This window comes from Anguilla rostrata, chromosome 3 (genome assembly GCF_018555375.3).
Source record: "Anguilla rostrata isolate EN2019 chromosome 3, ASM1855537v3, whole genome shotgun sequence".
NCBI classification, from domain to species: domain Eukaryota; kingdom Metazoa; phylum Chordata; class Actinopteri; order Anguilliformes; family Anguillidae; genus Anguilla; species Anguilla rostrata.
Window position 1 is genome coordinate 50,068,892 of NC_057935.1, and position 17,605 is coordinate 50,086,496.

Genomic DNA, 17,605 nt, shown 5'->3' on the forward strand with positions numbered 1-17,605 from the left:
GTTTTATTGCTGCCAGTATGTTACGAAATGTAGGATTTTGTTACTAAGCTTGGTGTACTCTGCTTGTAGTTGGATCCAACTTGTGGCGATTGAAAAAATATCGAAAGCAATCAAATATGTTATGCGTTCACTGATAGCACTTTCATTCAGCATATTGGCTGCAAATCAGCGTGAGGACACTGTCATTCTTACCTGCCTCATGCGTCGGAAGATGAACTGAGGATGGCCGAGGGAAGTAATTCCCCGTTGAAAAACATTTCATCTAGAGACGGGGGCTACCAGGATCTCCCATTCCCCTGGGTGGTAACCGTACTGGCCAGTGTCCTCATCACCACGATGGTGGTCGATATTTTGGGCAACCTGTTGGTGATCTTCTCTGTCTTCAGAAACAAGAAACTCAGGAAAGCAGGTAAAAGTGTTAGTTTTGCTTTTATTTTGCCACGTCACAAGAAATGTTTTTCTAACCTCTCTGTTCATCTTCATTATAACCACGTCACTACGCTAATAAAATAAGTTTCAAGGTGTTTGTGTTGTTTATGTTAATTTTAATACCATAAGTATATATGCTAATTTATTACACTTAGTCTTTTACGGAGACATAGATCGTATACTGGTTTCTTATATATCAAAGTGTGAACTGTGAGCAATCAGACAATCAGATATTAGTCAAAGGTTTCACTAGTTTCCATCGGCTAACTTTTGGTGCTCCCACGGTGTCTTTCAAATTACTTGTCCGTTTACTTGCAATTTTACCTGCATGCACTAAAGGGACTGAACATCTTGCTGATTAGCCTTTCTAGTCTTTTCTTCATGTTTTCTATTTTAAATATTTTTTTCTTAAATACCTATACTACACTTTCTTTGGTAGCCTACCTGATCTTAAATATCATTTTCAAAGCTCACTCTTTTACGTTTTGTGGTAAGCTTTTTTTCAACTGTTAGTTCCTACATACCACAGTTTAACTGTCATTTGACAATTGATGTTTTCTTCATCCCCCAACCTCCAATAAATAATTATGCTGTTGGCATGTCTTTTAAAACCTGTGGATGGCAGATCATTTTGCAAGAAAATAAGTTCTCCAAAAAGTAGCAAAAATATTTGAACAGAAATATTTTTTCTTAGCCAGGTGTAGCTGTGTAGCCAAATATATGGCTATATACGTATATATATAGCTTGTTGCGCAGCTGTCATTTGTACAATAGGCACTTGTAGTGTGTTGTCATGATTCCATTTGGCAACATACCATTTATATTAATGCTCCATCTTCTTTTTGGGTTGTATCGTTTAATATTGTGTTGCTAGGAATTATATTTTAAAATTGGATTTGCAGGATTCTTTTTTCCCCATGGATTATTAGGTCAGTACTCTTCAATCCTGGTCCTGGCAGGCGACAGGGTCAGCTGTTTTTTTTTTTTTTTACCTGGAACTTAATTGATCAATTAAAGCAGTTAACTCACCTCACCTCGTTTCTTGGGTCTGAATTGGTTGGTGATATTAAGGCGAAAACAAAAACCAGCACACCCTGCAGCCCACTAGGACTAGGAATGAAGATCATTGGATTAGACCTTTGCATTAGGGTATACTATTGAGGTAAGAGCTATCAAGTGTTTCCATGTTGCTGAGCCTATGATGATTCATTTTGGGATGCATGCGGCACCACTCTCCAACCAATCAGTACAAAGGTTGGGAAACAGTAGGGTAACAGATGAAGATACAATTGTCTGCTATTCTCAATGTACTGAAATGGTATTTTACTGTTGCTTTCAGTTGTCTTGAGTTGGTCATTGCCAGTGTGTTGTGCATAGGCATATTCACTTTCAAAAAACATCAGTGGCTGTTCTTTTGATGATGTCAAGGTCAGTGTGCAACCATTGATAAACTCCTTTCTGCAAGCATCTGTTAATCTGCCAGCTTTTTCAGCACTGCCAGATGACATCCTATTGTATTTCCCAGACCTCAGAAATACTTCTTCCAATTCACCAATTCATTCACTTGCAGTGTATGAAAAGACATTTCCTTGCTATGTGTTATTTTAATTGAAAACATTTGTAAGATGCAATTGATTGTTTTTTTTCCCTACATCTTACACAATGCTTCCTGCCATGCCACATTTCTGCCACAGATAGCCCACGCCTTGTAAGCCAAGGAAAGAAAAAAGAATTGAAAGCCCGGAAAAGCTGTTGTTGTATAATGGTAGTGGTACTGGAGGATGACCTCGGAACTGGAGTTGTGAAAGTATTTAGATGCATCAAAATAATATAATTGGGCATTTCTTTCTGTCTTCCTTTACTTGTTATTTATTTGTTTTTCTTCCTCATGCTGGTTTTCCCAGTATTTGCTGGATTCTGCTAAACTGTGCCACACATATTAGTCTGTTGATGGGCATCAAACATCTTTTCTTGCCCTAGGTGTTGCTCAGTACTGCTGCCAAAAGTGTTTTCTGATATGTGACCCAGGACACCAAAACAAAAGTTAGCCAAAATAATTTCTCAGTACGGTTACAAAAAATGAACTGCTCGAGAATTTTCACATTGGGTTCAATCAGTAAAAGGTGGCAAAGGTGCGAATTAGGGAAAGGATAATTCTGCATGAATATCAGGAAGCATTTCTTTACAGAGTTGGATCAATGCTGGGAACCGCTTGCCGAGCTATGTTTGTGTGGGGAATCCTTGGGGTATTCTTGTCCACACTTGATACCCTGCTGAAAACTCTGTAGTTCTTAGTAAATAGCATGCCTAGATGGGCTGAATGGCCTTTCCTCATAAAGTGAAGACACCAGCTTTCAATTTGGGAGTTTCTAGAGATATCTATTTGTCCTGTCCAGTGGTATGCTGTCTGTGTCATGAATGGTGTGAATGGGAGAAGAAGTATGATTATTTCAGTGTATTTTCATTTCAATTCACAATCATGACTGTGTCATTGCTTGGACAATGCAAAGAACATTTTGGGACAATTAGAAGAAGAATAAAAATCCACAAAGGTAATTTTGTCAGTTTACTGAATTTCAGGTTTTACAACATGTGGTCTGGTCTGACTAAATTTCTTTTTCTCAGGTCAGAGTACACAAGGACCACCCCCAGTAATTTGTGTGGTTGCTTGAAAAATCATATCGGCACCCTGGTAAAATTAAAAACCAGTCTGTACTTTGAAAATTCACAGACTGTTTGTTACTGTTGGTTGATTTGTTTCAGTTGATGCTGTATCATCTTCAAATAAATGACATGCCATGTATTTCTGACAATTTAGAGGAAAGTATATTGAGATCATGATGCAATTTACAGTAGTCAAAGGTAAAGTTGATTTAAGATAATGAGTTGAGAATATGATTTAAAGTTATTCATATTCATAACATCCATCCATCCATTATCTATACCCACTTATCCTAATCCAATTTTCATGCTACAGAAGAGAGCTATAAGAATTGTAAATCGATCGGATTATTACAAACCAACCAACGCACATTTATTAACTTACATGCTTTAAAATTTTGTGATCTAGTTGATCTTAAAACTGCACAGATAATGTACAAAGCACAAAATAATTTGCTTCCTAACTGTATTCAGAAGTTGTTTGAAATTAGAGAGAGCCAGTTTGAATTTAGGGGAATAGGTATGTTTAAAAAAACAAGGGTAAGGACAAATATAAAGAATAGATGTATATCTGTCAAAGGGGTTAACTTGTGGAATAGTTGTGACAAGGAATTAAGAATGTGTAGTTCACTTTGCAAATTAAAAAAAAATGTTTTAAAAAAATGAGGTAAACAAATATAAAACTGAGGTATGATTATTATTGTGTATGAAACGTTTGGAACTTTTGTTTTTGTTTATGTTTTGTTTATGTATAGCCTAAACCTTGTAGTGAAAGGGTTGCCTATTAGAATATGTTATGTAAAAAGGGTAGGTATAATAAGCTAAAGCTTCAGCCTACACCTTTTCGATCAATATTTGTTTTCCTTTTAATTTAATGCCTTATTGTTATTTATTTATTTCTATGTGCATTCTTTTTGGAAAATTGTTAATAAGGAGCTAAATAAATGACTAATTAAATAATTAATTAATTATTAATGACAAACAGCTGAAACATGATTGAAATGTTTATTTAAAGTAGTTCTTATTACAATCTTACACTAGTGCTCGGTTAAGTACGTTGCCAGTTGCCATTCAAACATGACAGAATGATCTGTTCATGTGATTAGGGTTATCTTGACACAATATTTGTCTTTGACAAGAAAACCTGTATATGTTAGGCCTAGGTCATAAAATCTAGGTCTTGGTGGATTTAAAAAAATGATGGGTGCTGTATTTATATTATATTAAACCAGATTTATCTGTATTTCAAAATCCTTCCCAAATAACTATACTATCTCTTTCAGGGAGGGTCTGAGAAATTCTGTGACGTGTGGGTGTCTGATTAAAGTGACAATACCTGTCAGTTTATGTCTTTGTCACTAACATTCTGTTTAAAAATGAATAGTACTGTATGCAGTAGAGAATGTGCATCAACACTCATTTCAGCTCTCGTGTAAATTAACATTTACATTGTTCCATAATGAAATTGTGTTTGCATAGTGTTGTACTTGTTAATCTCTTTGAATCATTCCCTGAAGGCGAAATTGCTGGCATGTTAGAAAATAGCTCTCTAGGACCTTGGCATCAAATAAATCCATTTAACTTCAGTGCCAGTAGTGCAAAAACAGGTATATGTCCAACAAATGCAGGCCAGTTAACATCTTCAGCTGAGGCGATTTGAGGTAATGTGATGCTCCCTGGTGTTTTGAGCAGCATAAACCTCAAAGAAGCAAAAAAAAAAAAAAATGTTTTTTTCAATTTCATTTAAGAAAAAAGCAAGATCACCCCAGTTAATGGGTAACATAGAGGGTGACTATAATCTATACAGTCCATACTTACTACATGGATGATGGTCATAGCATCCTTTCACTTGAATGGGACTAGTTTATCAATGATTCAAGAGAGCAGCCTGACATGGATGTGGCAATGCATGGAGCTTACATATAATGAAAGATTCCTTGACTGCATTTTGCCTGTCATTGAAAATAACTCACCAAGCATGCTTCTAAGGGAATGTGCATTGCTGCTTTAGTGGGGGGAAATGGACCAGCATTAGGCTCATAATTGTCATCATTCATTCCAGGGCAGAACCACTCTGATGGAACTGATGCATTACTTTCATCAGAATTTACTTTGCATTCTTAAGTGAGAATATAAATTCATTACCTAACGCCTGATGAGCATTAATGAATTTACAGCAGATGATTGTAGATTAATCAACGGGCTGTCACTTAACATGGATCACTGGAGGATATGGACATAGTGCATGCCTGTGACCTCTCCTTAACAGTTGCCCTTCATCAGATCAATAACTCTGCCTGCTTTTGGCTATGCCCTACTTTTGAAGACCAGAGAGATAGCGAAATAATTCATTCACAGAACTGTCCTCTGCCCTGTGGCTCAATCCTCAGCTCCTAAGACACCAAACTATGTTCCCTCACTGGACCCACCAATAAGACTGGTTTTATGCTGCCATGTAGAGCTAATATATCATGTAGTTCTGTGGAGAGTGCCATGTTTTAGATTACCAAGGAAGACACTAAGTTCTATGAATAGTTGACCTCATGCACATTTATGAGTTTATGCACATCAATGCTGTTCACCAAATTTCACATATAATTCATATGCATACTCCTGCAATGCATTTTTACAATTGAAATGTTTATTTTTATGTTTAAAGGCTTGCCAGTAGTTTAATGTAGAACCTGGGTGTAAATATTGAAATAGATAATAACCTACAGATAACTGAACATTAGTTAAGTAGTAGATTTTAACATTTGCAGATGATATAAAACTTCAGCAGTTTGGTATCTTTTAATGTTATCCAAGAAGATTTGAACAGAATCCAGAAGTGAGTGGAAACCTGGCAAATTAAATGCAATATAGCCAAATGTAAAGGTCTGCATGTGAGAAACAAAAACATTAGGTATGATTACTTTATGGGAGAAACAAAACTAGCATGTGTTCAGTTTGGAAAAAGACTTGGGAATAATAGTTGATCGAAGCCTTTCAGGTTTTAGGCACTGTGCTATAGCAGTAAAAAAGGCCAACATGATGCTGGGATATACATTATAGCCAAAATAGGGCGGTTGGAGGTTGGGGAGAAAAATTGTTATCGCAAAGGGCACCTGTGGTTAAAAAAAATCACAGCAGCCCAAAGGGCAGGGGGCCATCTTTGCACATGCCTGCCCGGAAGCCTTATTCTAACGTGAGGAAAATCTTAAATCTGAGTGCATTTGTGAATTAGATAGTTTTCCTGTGGTATGATGTTCCATGTTCTGACTGTGCATCTGTGGTGTGGGGATGGCTGGTTTAAGCAGCCACACCTGCCCTGGGTCAAGCTAATTAGACCTGGCCAATTGGATAATTGGTTAATAATTAGATAATTGGCCAGGCTAATTGGACCCAGGAACAGGAGTGGCTGCACCTGTGCGTAGTGAGGTAATCACTGCGCACAGGTTAAATCTGCCATCCCCACCCACATCAGGAGCTTCCGTCATGACAGGGTTAACATCTGCTCATTTGGCGTTACCATCTTGCCAAACCCTCGTGGAATAAATGTGGACTGTTTTAACATCTTCTCCCTGTGTCTCTGTGCTGGAGGGCCCCAAAGAAAGCCACTTCGGTGGCCTGTGGCAGGTGTGTTTGCCACAGTGGCGCCCAACGTGGGGCTCCTCCAGCACAGCAAAGAGGCACAGGAGGGCCAGCCAGGAAGCACACTGGAGGAGGGGCGGCTGAGGTGTTCCCGACAGGGCTTCGGGCGGATCCTCCGGGCCAAAAATGGGGAGCGGAAGATGACCAGGGAGGGGAAGGAGGCAATCCTCAGCTGGGACGCTGAGGAGCTGCACCTGGCCGAGGAGGCAGGTCAGCGACGGGCGGTGCACGAGAGGTGGTCGCGCCGTGAGCTGGACTTGGCCGGGAAGGCGGGTCAGCCACGGGCGGCGCACGAGCGGTGGCCGCGCCGTTTTGCTTCCTTTCTCGTCCGTTTGGTTGTTTTTAGCTCTTTGTTTTGGCCTGGTTGGTTTGCCCGGAGCCCATGAGGGGATAAGCCTGCAGCCGCCCGCCAGCAGAGCCGACTGGCGGCCACCACAGCCACGAGGGTTCCTGGTCCCCAGCACCACAAGGCCAGTCCACCAGCCCACCAGCCCAGCCACCCCACCACAGCCCCTGGAACAGCCCAAGCCGGTGACGCCCCCACCAGCCAGCAGAGCAGCCCAGGACTTCCCGTGCTCCAGGAGGGAGGAGGAAGAAGGGCTGCCTGGTCGTCCGAAGGAGGGTCACCGCATGTACTGGACTGTTCCGGGGCCACCCACCCTGACTTTTTTTTATTTAATTTTTTAGCGTGTTTGGAGTGTTTTGTTTTTGTTTGTTGTCTTTGGCTTTGTTGGGAGTGTGGGGGTGGGGGTGGGGGTGGGGGGAGTAGGCTTCGGCCAGGGATTCTCCCTGGCCTCAGTTTGGCGTTGGGGGTATGTGGTGTGGGGATGGCTGGTTTAAGCAGCCACACCTGCCCTGGGTCAAGCTAATTAGACCTGGCCAATTGGATAATTGGTTAATAATTAGATAATTGGCCAGGCTAATTGGACCCAGGAACAGGAGTGGCTGCACCTGTGCGTAGTGAGGTAATCACTGCGCACAGGTTAAATCTGCCATCCCCACCCACATCAGGAGCTTCCGTCATGACAGGGTTAACATCTGCTCATTTGGCGTTACCATCTTGCCAAACCCTCGTGGAATAAATGTGGACTGTTTTAACATCTTCTCCCTGTGTCTCTGTGCTGGAGGGCCCCAAAGAAAGCCACTTCGGTGGCCTGTGGCAGGTGTGTTTGCCACAGCATCTTTCACATGTCAGACATTCCTCCACCTTGGACACCAGCCATTTTACTCTCTGGGGAACCTGGGGTGGCACCACAGAGCTAGTCTGGATAAAGATGTGGCCCTGGCAGTGGTTTCATAGCCACAATGTCCTGTGCGTACATTCAAATTTTTTCTGATAATGACATCATATTTTCTCCAGCACTGACGATGTGCTTTTGGAGCAGGGAGATGGAGGTTCAAATAAAAATTCTGATCATCGTCCGTAGCATTTTTCCATGTACATGAATTATGTATTTGAGGTGGAGTGCTCTTATGCTCTCATTACAAAAGATTACTGTAGCTCTTACCACAGATATACAGCTTTCACCCGAAACATGCACCAGTGCCCTCTTAAGCCACTTACAGCCAATTCCTCTGAATTATTAGAAGGAAGCAGCCGACCATGAGCAATAACAATTGCAAAACCCCTCAGAAAAGACAAGAGGCGCTGTGCAAAGAAAAAATGGTAAAAGCAAAGGATGGATTTATCAATACCAATCCCTCCCTCACCCCCAACCCCCCCAAGCCCCCCCCCCCACCATGTGTGAAATGCACTGTTGGAAGAAGCATGACCTGGCAGCACCTGTCTGAGATAAAAATGCAGCGCGTGATGCAGGCCACCCGCACCGCACGCTTCGGATGACTCCCCCGCACTTCCCGGCAGGCGATTGGAAATGGCCGCGGTCACGGGAAGCGATAATTTTGCACGTGCGCGCATGAAAGCACGTCAAAGCCCCGCCCCGCCTCTGTGTAATGCAATTCAGTCCACTGGCTCCCAGCGCATTCAGTCTGTTCCCAGATGAAGGGTTTTTCCTTTCCTGCAGAAGAGGGCGAGGCTCGCAGTGTTACGGGGCTGAAACTGTGAGTGGAGTCCATTCCAAGCTGAGTGCTCAGATGCTTGAACACCATAGCTGTTCCACCACTTTATTCACTTTCCCTGTAAAAAAGCAACAAAAGCACTTGAGGAAGAGCACTACCATGGCAATACTGACAGTGCATTAGGACATATTAGAAGGCATTTAATGTACCTGGCACCTGATTACTACTTCATAGTTCATATTTTACACTGTTATCAGTGCTACACATATTAATGTTGAAATGCATCTAATTGTTTAAAATTGTTTGTTGTTGCTGTATAAAATAATTCTCATTAATAAAATTAACATTTCTCTCATTTACTTATCACAGAAATTTGTTGTCCTACGTTTGTCCATGTATCGGTGGTTGTAGCTGTGTGTCCTTAGCTCGTACTCATGCGTGCAAGCTAGCATACGTACGCGCTAACTAGGTTAACTAAAGTAAGTGATTCGTACGCGCTAACTAGGCTAGCTAAAGTAGACAAAACGTGAACATGTTTGGGTTAGCTAAAGTAACGTTAGGCAATAAAGCTGTGCTTAAAAATGTTGTGCCGTACGACCTGCGCATGCGTCCTACTAAACAAAGCACCACCTGCGCATGCGTCCCACAAAACGTCCCTGAAAAGTCGTCCGTGAGTGAGTGAGTGAGTGACCACAATTTGCCATGCATAGCCCACGGCACCAGTTCCTGCACACCGTGGGAAAAAAAGTTAATGAAATTGCCTGCAGCCATGTCACCAATATTGCCTCATCATGCTTCAAACAACTGAATATGAGTTTAGTTAATGCTTGTGATGGGAACCATGTAGATGTTAAAGGAAGCTGCTTTCAAAAACGCGGGCTTGCTTCAAGTTGGGCTTCAGGTAATGTGAAATCCTATTCCATTTGTGATAGCGAGCTGAAGCCATCTTATTCAATGTCACTGCTTGTCAGACCATGATAAGTGATTGTGATACCATTTGCAATTGGTGAAAAGGGATTAAAGAGAAGGTAAAAAAGAGTGTGACCCTTAAGCGGACTTTGAGAAAAGGAAATGCTGGCTCCCGGGCAGTGTATAGGGGACTGTTATAATCTGAAAATGTAGAATAAGGAATGAGTGGTTATACAGAATGAGCTCCATTATGATTTGTACAAAGACATATTTTTTCATGATTTGACTTGTATTTCAGAATCAAAGAATTCACATGTGGTCAAAGTGCACATTCTCAGGTTTTATTTAAGGGCATTTTTATACACTTTGGTTTCACAATATTATTTAAGGGCTTTCTATACATACCCCCACAGTTAGGTTTGTTTTATGTTTCTGTTTTGTGAGGTTTTAACACTGCTTTCTTTTAGATAAGGAATAGCCTAGCTCTGGCCTGTTTTCTGCCTGAACCATCCTGTTAACCTACACATGGTAATATGCTTGTATTTATTTTGTATTAGTGTTTGTAATAAATCTCATCTTTTGGTTATTGTATGTAGATTTCGATCCTTGTTCGGTTTGTGGCATTTGTTGTGTTACTGTCCATTGTACTCCCCGGTTATTAGAACTTGGGCTGGCTTTTGGGACGTAACACATATGTGTAGTTGCCTACTCCGACAATTGTAGCAATATAAACCTTGTGTTCGTGTATTATATCTTTTCACCTCATATTCACCTCATGAACATTCCTTAAACTGCACAATTGTAGATCTAAAAACCCCTGTACTTTGCATGTAACTGGAAAGTGCAACAATGTTACATCAGCCTTCCAAAGAAAATAAAAAGCCCTCCACTGTAAAAATGATTTTAAAATATGTCTTATTCATGTTAATTATTCACACACTCCTCTCTAAAGCATATTTATAGGATTATGATACATCCATTGACCCCTTGTGTGATTAGTCTTATTTCATCCAATCATGGTGTTAAATTTTACTTAGAAAAGTTTGATTTATTTGGTCAGGGCATGGCTTAATGAATAACTAGGATAACACCCAGAAGTCTGCTGTATGGGGGGATTAAGTTTCTGGAAGTTTTGCATGGAACTGGAAAACTTATTCCACATTATTTCCAAAAGATAACTCATTAATCCTGCTTTGTAAAACAGCCTCCAAGTTCATTTGGAAGTAATGTTGGTTAGCTATTACAGGGCATTCTTCCAATGCCCCAGCTCAGTGATAAGGACCCCAGAGTCAGACTCAGAAATCTGTCCAACACACTCACCTGGTTTGGATTGCATTGGATCTTATTTATGTGTTCATATAAATTCTCATGCAAAGAGCTGCCACACATATTTGAGAAAAGAGCTCATAAAAGATTCTCAGAACATTTCGATCTGGTCTTTAGTGCAAACAAGTGAAAATCTATGAATAGAACAACATTAACAATAATGGGTGAAATATATTATATTGGTGAAAATGGTAGCACAAATATAATGTAATATAATGCCCCCCCCCACACATACACACTTCTTAACTCAGACACTGGTGTGATTTCCTTTATGGTGTTAGCCATGTGCACATAAGACTGTTGAACAAAAGGGGCAGCCAAGCGATCAAATAGGACTGTGGCTGCTGAAAGAGAGAGAAATCGTCTCTACGCATGTCAAGACTAGTCAAAACAGTGGTTTTATTATACAGTTTTAAGTGTTTATAATGACGCATTTGTGTTTTTTGGCTGTGCACACATATTTTTTACTGGGTGCCACTAATATTCTTAAAAGTTTGAAAGTTTAACCCAAAATCCTGGAGCCTAACACCCTGCTCTGCCATTAATTCTCTCCTCAGGAAATGCCTTTGTGGTGAGCCTGGCTATAGCAGACCTGGTAGTGGCCATCTACCCCTACCCCCTGGTGCTGACAGCTATCTTCCACGATGGCTGGATTGCCGGCTATATCCACTGCCAGATCAGCGGCTTCCTCATGGGCCTGAGTGTCATCGGTTCCATCTTCAACATCACTGGCATCGCCATCAACCGCTACTGCTACATCTGCCACAGCCTTAAGTACGACAAGCTCTTCTCCAACAAGAACACTGTGTGCTACGTCATCCTGGTGTGGATGCTCACCATCCTGGCCATCGTACCTAACTGGTTTGTTGAGTCTCTGCAGTACGACTCGCGGGTCTACTCCTGCACCTTCGCCCAGTCGGTCAGCTCGCTGTACACCATCACGGTGGTGGTTGTGCACTTCATCCTCCCCATCAGCATCGTCACCTACTGCTACCTGCGCATCTGGATCCTGGTCATCCAGGTGCGCAAACGGGTCAAGCCGGACAACCGGCCCAAGATCAAGCCCCACGACTTCCGCAACTTCCTCACCATGTTTGTGGTGTTTGTGCTCTTTGCCGTTTGCTGGGCGCCCCTGAACTTCATCGGCCTGGCAGTGGCCTTGAACCCGCGGCTGGGCATGGCCATCCCAGAGTGGCTCTTCACTGCCAGCTACTTCATGGCCTACTTCAACAGCTGCCTGAATGCCGTGGTCTATGGGGTCCTCAACCACAACTTCCGGAAGGAGTACAAACGGATCTTGCTGGCCATCTTCAAGCTGCGCTGCTGAATGGCCCTGTGATGGACCGGTCGGTCCTGAAGCAAAAAAAAAAAAAAAAAAGATTGGACAGCATGGCAGTCACATTGAGCATGCTGAATGAATGGCTTCAAATAAAAGAAATGGAATGTAAATAACAATATTAATGTCATGGTGCATTCTATGTTTAGGCTTCTATAACTTATTGATTTATTTTTGGGCTTTATGTGGTGAGGGTGCCTGTTGGTGTCATATCTTTTAATGCGTTATTTGAAACTTTTTAATGGAACTGCTCACTGTTAATAGTTGCCATATTGGATCACAGATGTAGAGCTGGAAGGCTCACAATCAGGCACAGAATTTCACTTAACAATATGATACCTCTTCTTGGCTGCCTAGCCCAGATTTCCTCTACAGAAATATGTTTAAGCTTCAGCAATTTTATTTCTTCCTCCAAAGAAATTACCTTGTTACAATCAATACGTTATTCCAATGAGATAAGCCATAGCAACCAAATGGCTAAGTGCAATATATGAATGTCTGTTTCCATCATGTCGAAAGGTTTTCCTACATCATCATAGTGTATATTTGATAAAATTGTCATTACAAATCATTGGAGTGTACATTGAGCACATCGAAGCAACAAAAGATGCAGGGACCTTAGTTCTGTGCACAAAAAAAAGTAGTAGTAACAAGTCAGAGTTGCTTATCGATAATACTCAGGAGTGAAAAGAAAATGTGTACTTCTCTAAAAGTCTGCGCATGTAAGAGCAAATAGGGTATTTCATTTTGTGCTGCATCTGCAAAGTGAATGCTCTGCAAATCATTCTGCAGGTGAATTTATCCTCATGATGTTTCCCAGTTCTTGTAACCCTCCACCAGATATTATACCGCATACAGAGAGATACAGGGGGACAGCTAATAGAAATGAAATGTGTGGCATAGCATGCAAACATTGTTTGGGTAAGACTAAATATACAATAATGCAAATATTGGACATATAGTGTACCAGTCATGTGTTTTTTGCACATTTCCACGAAGAAGGATATATTGAAATACCTATGAAAATTCATATTTTTATATGAAGAATTCTGGTTAGCATTGGCAAGTACAAAGGAATTATTTGGTCATCCACAGTTGTAAAGGATCACCCTTTTCTTTGTAACATGCACACACCCACAGACACAAGGAGACCTAATAAAGAATGTTCACTGTGTATAGTGTCTGGGAGTTTATGCATTTTTGTGTACCTGTATACATTTTAAATGCACCAAAGGTTAATGTTCACATCATTTTCAGAACATAAAAAGATACCATCCCAACCAAGAAAAAAAACAAAAAAGAATGCTTTGACAGACAATAAAAACATTATTTACATTGAAACAATCACATCAGACCTTGTCAGACCTCTGTTTTCTAGTTATTCCATTGACCTTTGGTATGCGCTTATTATATGTCGCTTTTGATAAAAGCATCTGCCAAATAAATGTAATGTAACATCAAATAGTATGATAAAATTTACATTTTATCAAATTGACTTGAACTTCTAGTTCTGAAGATGGAAGATACCTGGGTGAGTGTGAGCATGACGCATTTTACAGAGATCACCTGCGACTGAGAGAGGTAGCGCTGATAGGGCAACACCGATTGCTCAATAATAACAAGCAGTGTGAAGGTTATAACATGGTAGCAAGCTTGCTAACATTGAAAGTGTCTCATTTAAGGGGTTATTTTATTCACTGACCTGCACACTATAAATAATCAAAGTTGTTCTGTTCCATGTTGTGGAAACCTCTCAGATTTTCAGTACAATGTGCTAAAGCAAGTCTTCAACAAATACATTGACCAATGATTGTGTGCTAACATAACATTTTTTTTTCTAATTATCAGGTATCACTTTGATTTAAAGGTCATTTGAATTTGAACATACATATTCAGCCAGCTATAATACAGATCTTTCAGAGTACGTAATGTAACCTTACCACATCCGTAAAGCCATAACCAGATCAAACAAATGGTGCTTAAAAGTAATACGTAATACGAGTCATACGTATGGTATTACCAACATTCAGTGGTACACATTAAGTAGATCAGGGGTGTCCAGTCTTATCTGAAAAGGGCCAGTGTAGGTGCAGGTTTCTGTCTTAGCCCAGCACTATGACATCTTATTCAACTAATTAACTAATCACAGTCTTCAATCAAGACCTTGTCAAATCCTGCTTATGGCCCCTCAAAGGCACAGGCTGGCAAAAGTCCTCAAAGTAAATGTTTACAACTGGCCATATTGCTCTGAAGTGGAATTGTTACCTTTAGTGACACAATGCATGTACCACTCATTCACAAATTGAAAAATAATTTGAAATAACCCGAAAGAACTAAATCAATGAATACATTCATCCCCTGACCTCAGCACTAAAGTCCAAAGAGCAAGCAATTTCTGTGAGCTGAAATGTGGTTAAGCTGAGGAACAGGATTTGAAATGTATCCTTGTATGAACTTCTACAAACTCTTCCATAAAATTGCAGCTAAATAAAAAAGCATTTCAGTTTCCCCTGGCTGCAGCCTAAAAATAAACTTCCTGCCTGTCAAAATATAGCAGCAGGGGACTCAACATGGCTGCCCTGTACAGGAGCCTGACCTTTAAGTCATACTCGAAGAGAGGAGTAAGAGAGGTAGACACATCTTCAGGAGACCCTTACCTGACGGAGGCCTTTCTGCCAGGTACCATGAGCCAGACCACCAAGAGCTGCTCAGTGCAAAATCTGTGGAATGACACTTCATGGGTCAACAGAAGGTATAAGGACATAGATGTGCTGCATAAGCCTTGATTTAGGGCCAGTTTCCCAGACATGGATTAAGCCTAGTCCTAGACTAAAATGAAAAGTTCCATTGAAAAAAGTTTTTAGTCTAGGACTAGGCTTAATCCATGTCTGGGAAACCAGCAGGAGGAGTGCCATGAGCTAAAATCAATCATGGCACTGGTGGAGTATATTTGAGACAGTGTTTGATGTGGGAGCTAAGCCCTCAAACCTTTCTTTTAATGTTTTTGCCGTGATTTAAAAAACTGCAAAGAACGACCTTTGAAAGCACTGTCAATGGTTTTCCACAATGAAACACCACATGCTTAAGAAAAATAAATAAATGCCTGCACTAAGCAAATCGTGGTTCACAATTTTGGCTTAAGACAAACCTGATGTGAAATATGCTGTTAGAAATAATTGTCAAAATGAAACATCATAAACCTGCTCCTTGGCAGGCTGTTGCAGAATCAGTCAATTCTCTCTGTACACAATTACATATTCTCTCAGTAATGGTAGTGAAAGTAGTGGTTCGGCATAATTTAGTTAAGCTCAAGATACTCAAGATACAGTGTCTGTATTTCAGTTGTGTCATTCTGTCCAATTAAGGATGAAGATTTTTGTGTGTGCTGTGTTTTAATGTTATACCTGATAGGTGCAAATGCTTTAGAGGAAATTATTTATTTATAACTCAATGGTTTTACTCGTGGGTTTTACATCTGAAGGAAAATTCAAATATCAGTTATTGAGTATTTTCTGAAGCTGTCTCGGTCTAAAACTTTTTTTTCTTCAAAGTAAAACTATCAAAAAGGATAATAGTATGATCTAAAAGCACGAGACCATGCTTGATTGAAAATTCATTGTTAAGTATTTCAAACTTGATCATAATAATCACCAGATGGCTGCAGGGACACATTAACCCTGTCAGGGTTTTCAGGGAAAGGACCCAAATGCAGTGTAAAAAATTTTTTTTTTTTAAACTTGAGGTATCAAAAAGGGAAAATTCACATAAACACTTTACTTTCAAGAGTAACAAAAATCAGGAAACCAAAAAATAGGCCACGCAGGGCAATGCTCGATAAACACAAAAAACTTTAGCACAGAAAACAGAAAACTTCTCTAAATTCAAAACCCAGACAGAACAGAACAAGGTCAGGTCAGAACAAACAGGCAGAGGTGTGGGCGGAAGCACAGAGTCAGAACCACAAGGAACCAGTACCCGAGTCAGGGAAGCAGAGAACTTAAATAGACAGGGAAACTAATAAGACACAGGTGAATTCAAAGAACAGTTAAACCGAAGAGGGAGGGGGTAACAAGTCATGAACAAAAACAATGATTGAATAATAGAAAACAATAATAGAAAACAATAATACAATTAACACAGTGGAAAACAACGAGGGAACGAACAGAAATGCAAAACTGAGAAGTGCCGCCATCTGGTGGCCCAAAAAGGAAAAACAGAAACAAAAAGACAGAACCATGACACACCCAATGACTATATCATTATTATATTCATTCAAGGACTTGTATCTGAGATCAAAGAATATTTCTCAATGAATGTTCTGTTAACACAAATGTGCAAGTCATTTTTCATCTCACACTACTGAATAATTGTTTGTATTGAAAAATAGTTTAATCCAGAGAGCAAACAAAAGATGATGGGCAAATTGTTATTTAATCCCAAAACTTAATTAATCGAATAAGGTAATTCTTTTGAAGGTTCTTCAATAAAGATACAATAAGACAATAATGAGGTGCCCACAACCAATTTCAGTTAAGTTCAGAAACAGTCTGAAATACACAATGGACTTTTGGAGGGCATTAGCATTTTCTTTTCTTTTTTTCTGGGCATTTACAGCGGTCTGATAATTTTTCCAGTCACCCAGCTTTATATATACAGCAAAAAGAAAACTAAGCTCCTTATTAATAAATGCCAAACTGATTTTTATGTAGAGCAACCATGGTAGGGCATTTTTATTTAAGAATATTAAATTCAAATGTTAACACTTTTAAATGCAAACTTTTATTTTTATTTTTTTATTTTACTTTTTTATATTGGCTTTTAACTATGGTGTTTTTAGTTTCTTTTAATTTTTAAGCTTTTAATTTATATATGTGTTTATTTTCACATACGTAAGGAATAAACCACGATGGGCTGTCCCATTATTGGAAAATAATATACGATGGGAGTGGTGCTGCGGCCGAGGTGAAGCCAAGGACGCTTAACCACCACCGAAGTATATTCCAATATCGGGAGAGCCCGGAGGGGTTTATTCCACTTATGCAACATGTTATCAAAAATGGCTATATATGGTTACTTTAATATTTATTGATTTTTATCGACTTAATCAGATGAAAGTGAGCAAAACTCTGGTTGGTAGTTCTATTTGGACCGTTGTTACTCAAAAACTCTGGTTGGTAGTTCTATTTGCACCGTTGTTAAGCAAAAACCTCTGGCCGTTAATTCTATGAAAACAACGATTCCATCAAGAAAAAATAGTTCCTTCTTGTTTTATACCATACAATTAGCACCAAT

General features: G+C 40.0%; 1 protein-coding gene across 1 annotated transcript; it reads left to right on the forward strand.

The window, feature by feature from the left end:
- Nucleotides 1-222: 222 nt before the first annotated feature.
- mtnr1al (melatonin receptor type 1A like) lies at nucleotides 223-13,585 on the forward strand. Its single transcript, XM_064328065.1, has 2 exons — nucleotides 223-409; nucleotides 11,535-13,585. The coding sequence occupies exons 1-2, from the start codon at nucleotides 223-225 to the stop codon at nucleotides 12,302-12,304; spliced, it is 957 nt and encodes a 318-aa protein (XP_064184135.1). The 3' UTR covers nucleotides 12,305-13,585.
- Nucleotides 13,586-17,605: the final 4,020 nt, after the last annotated feature.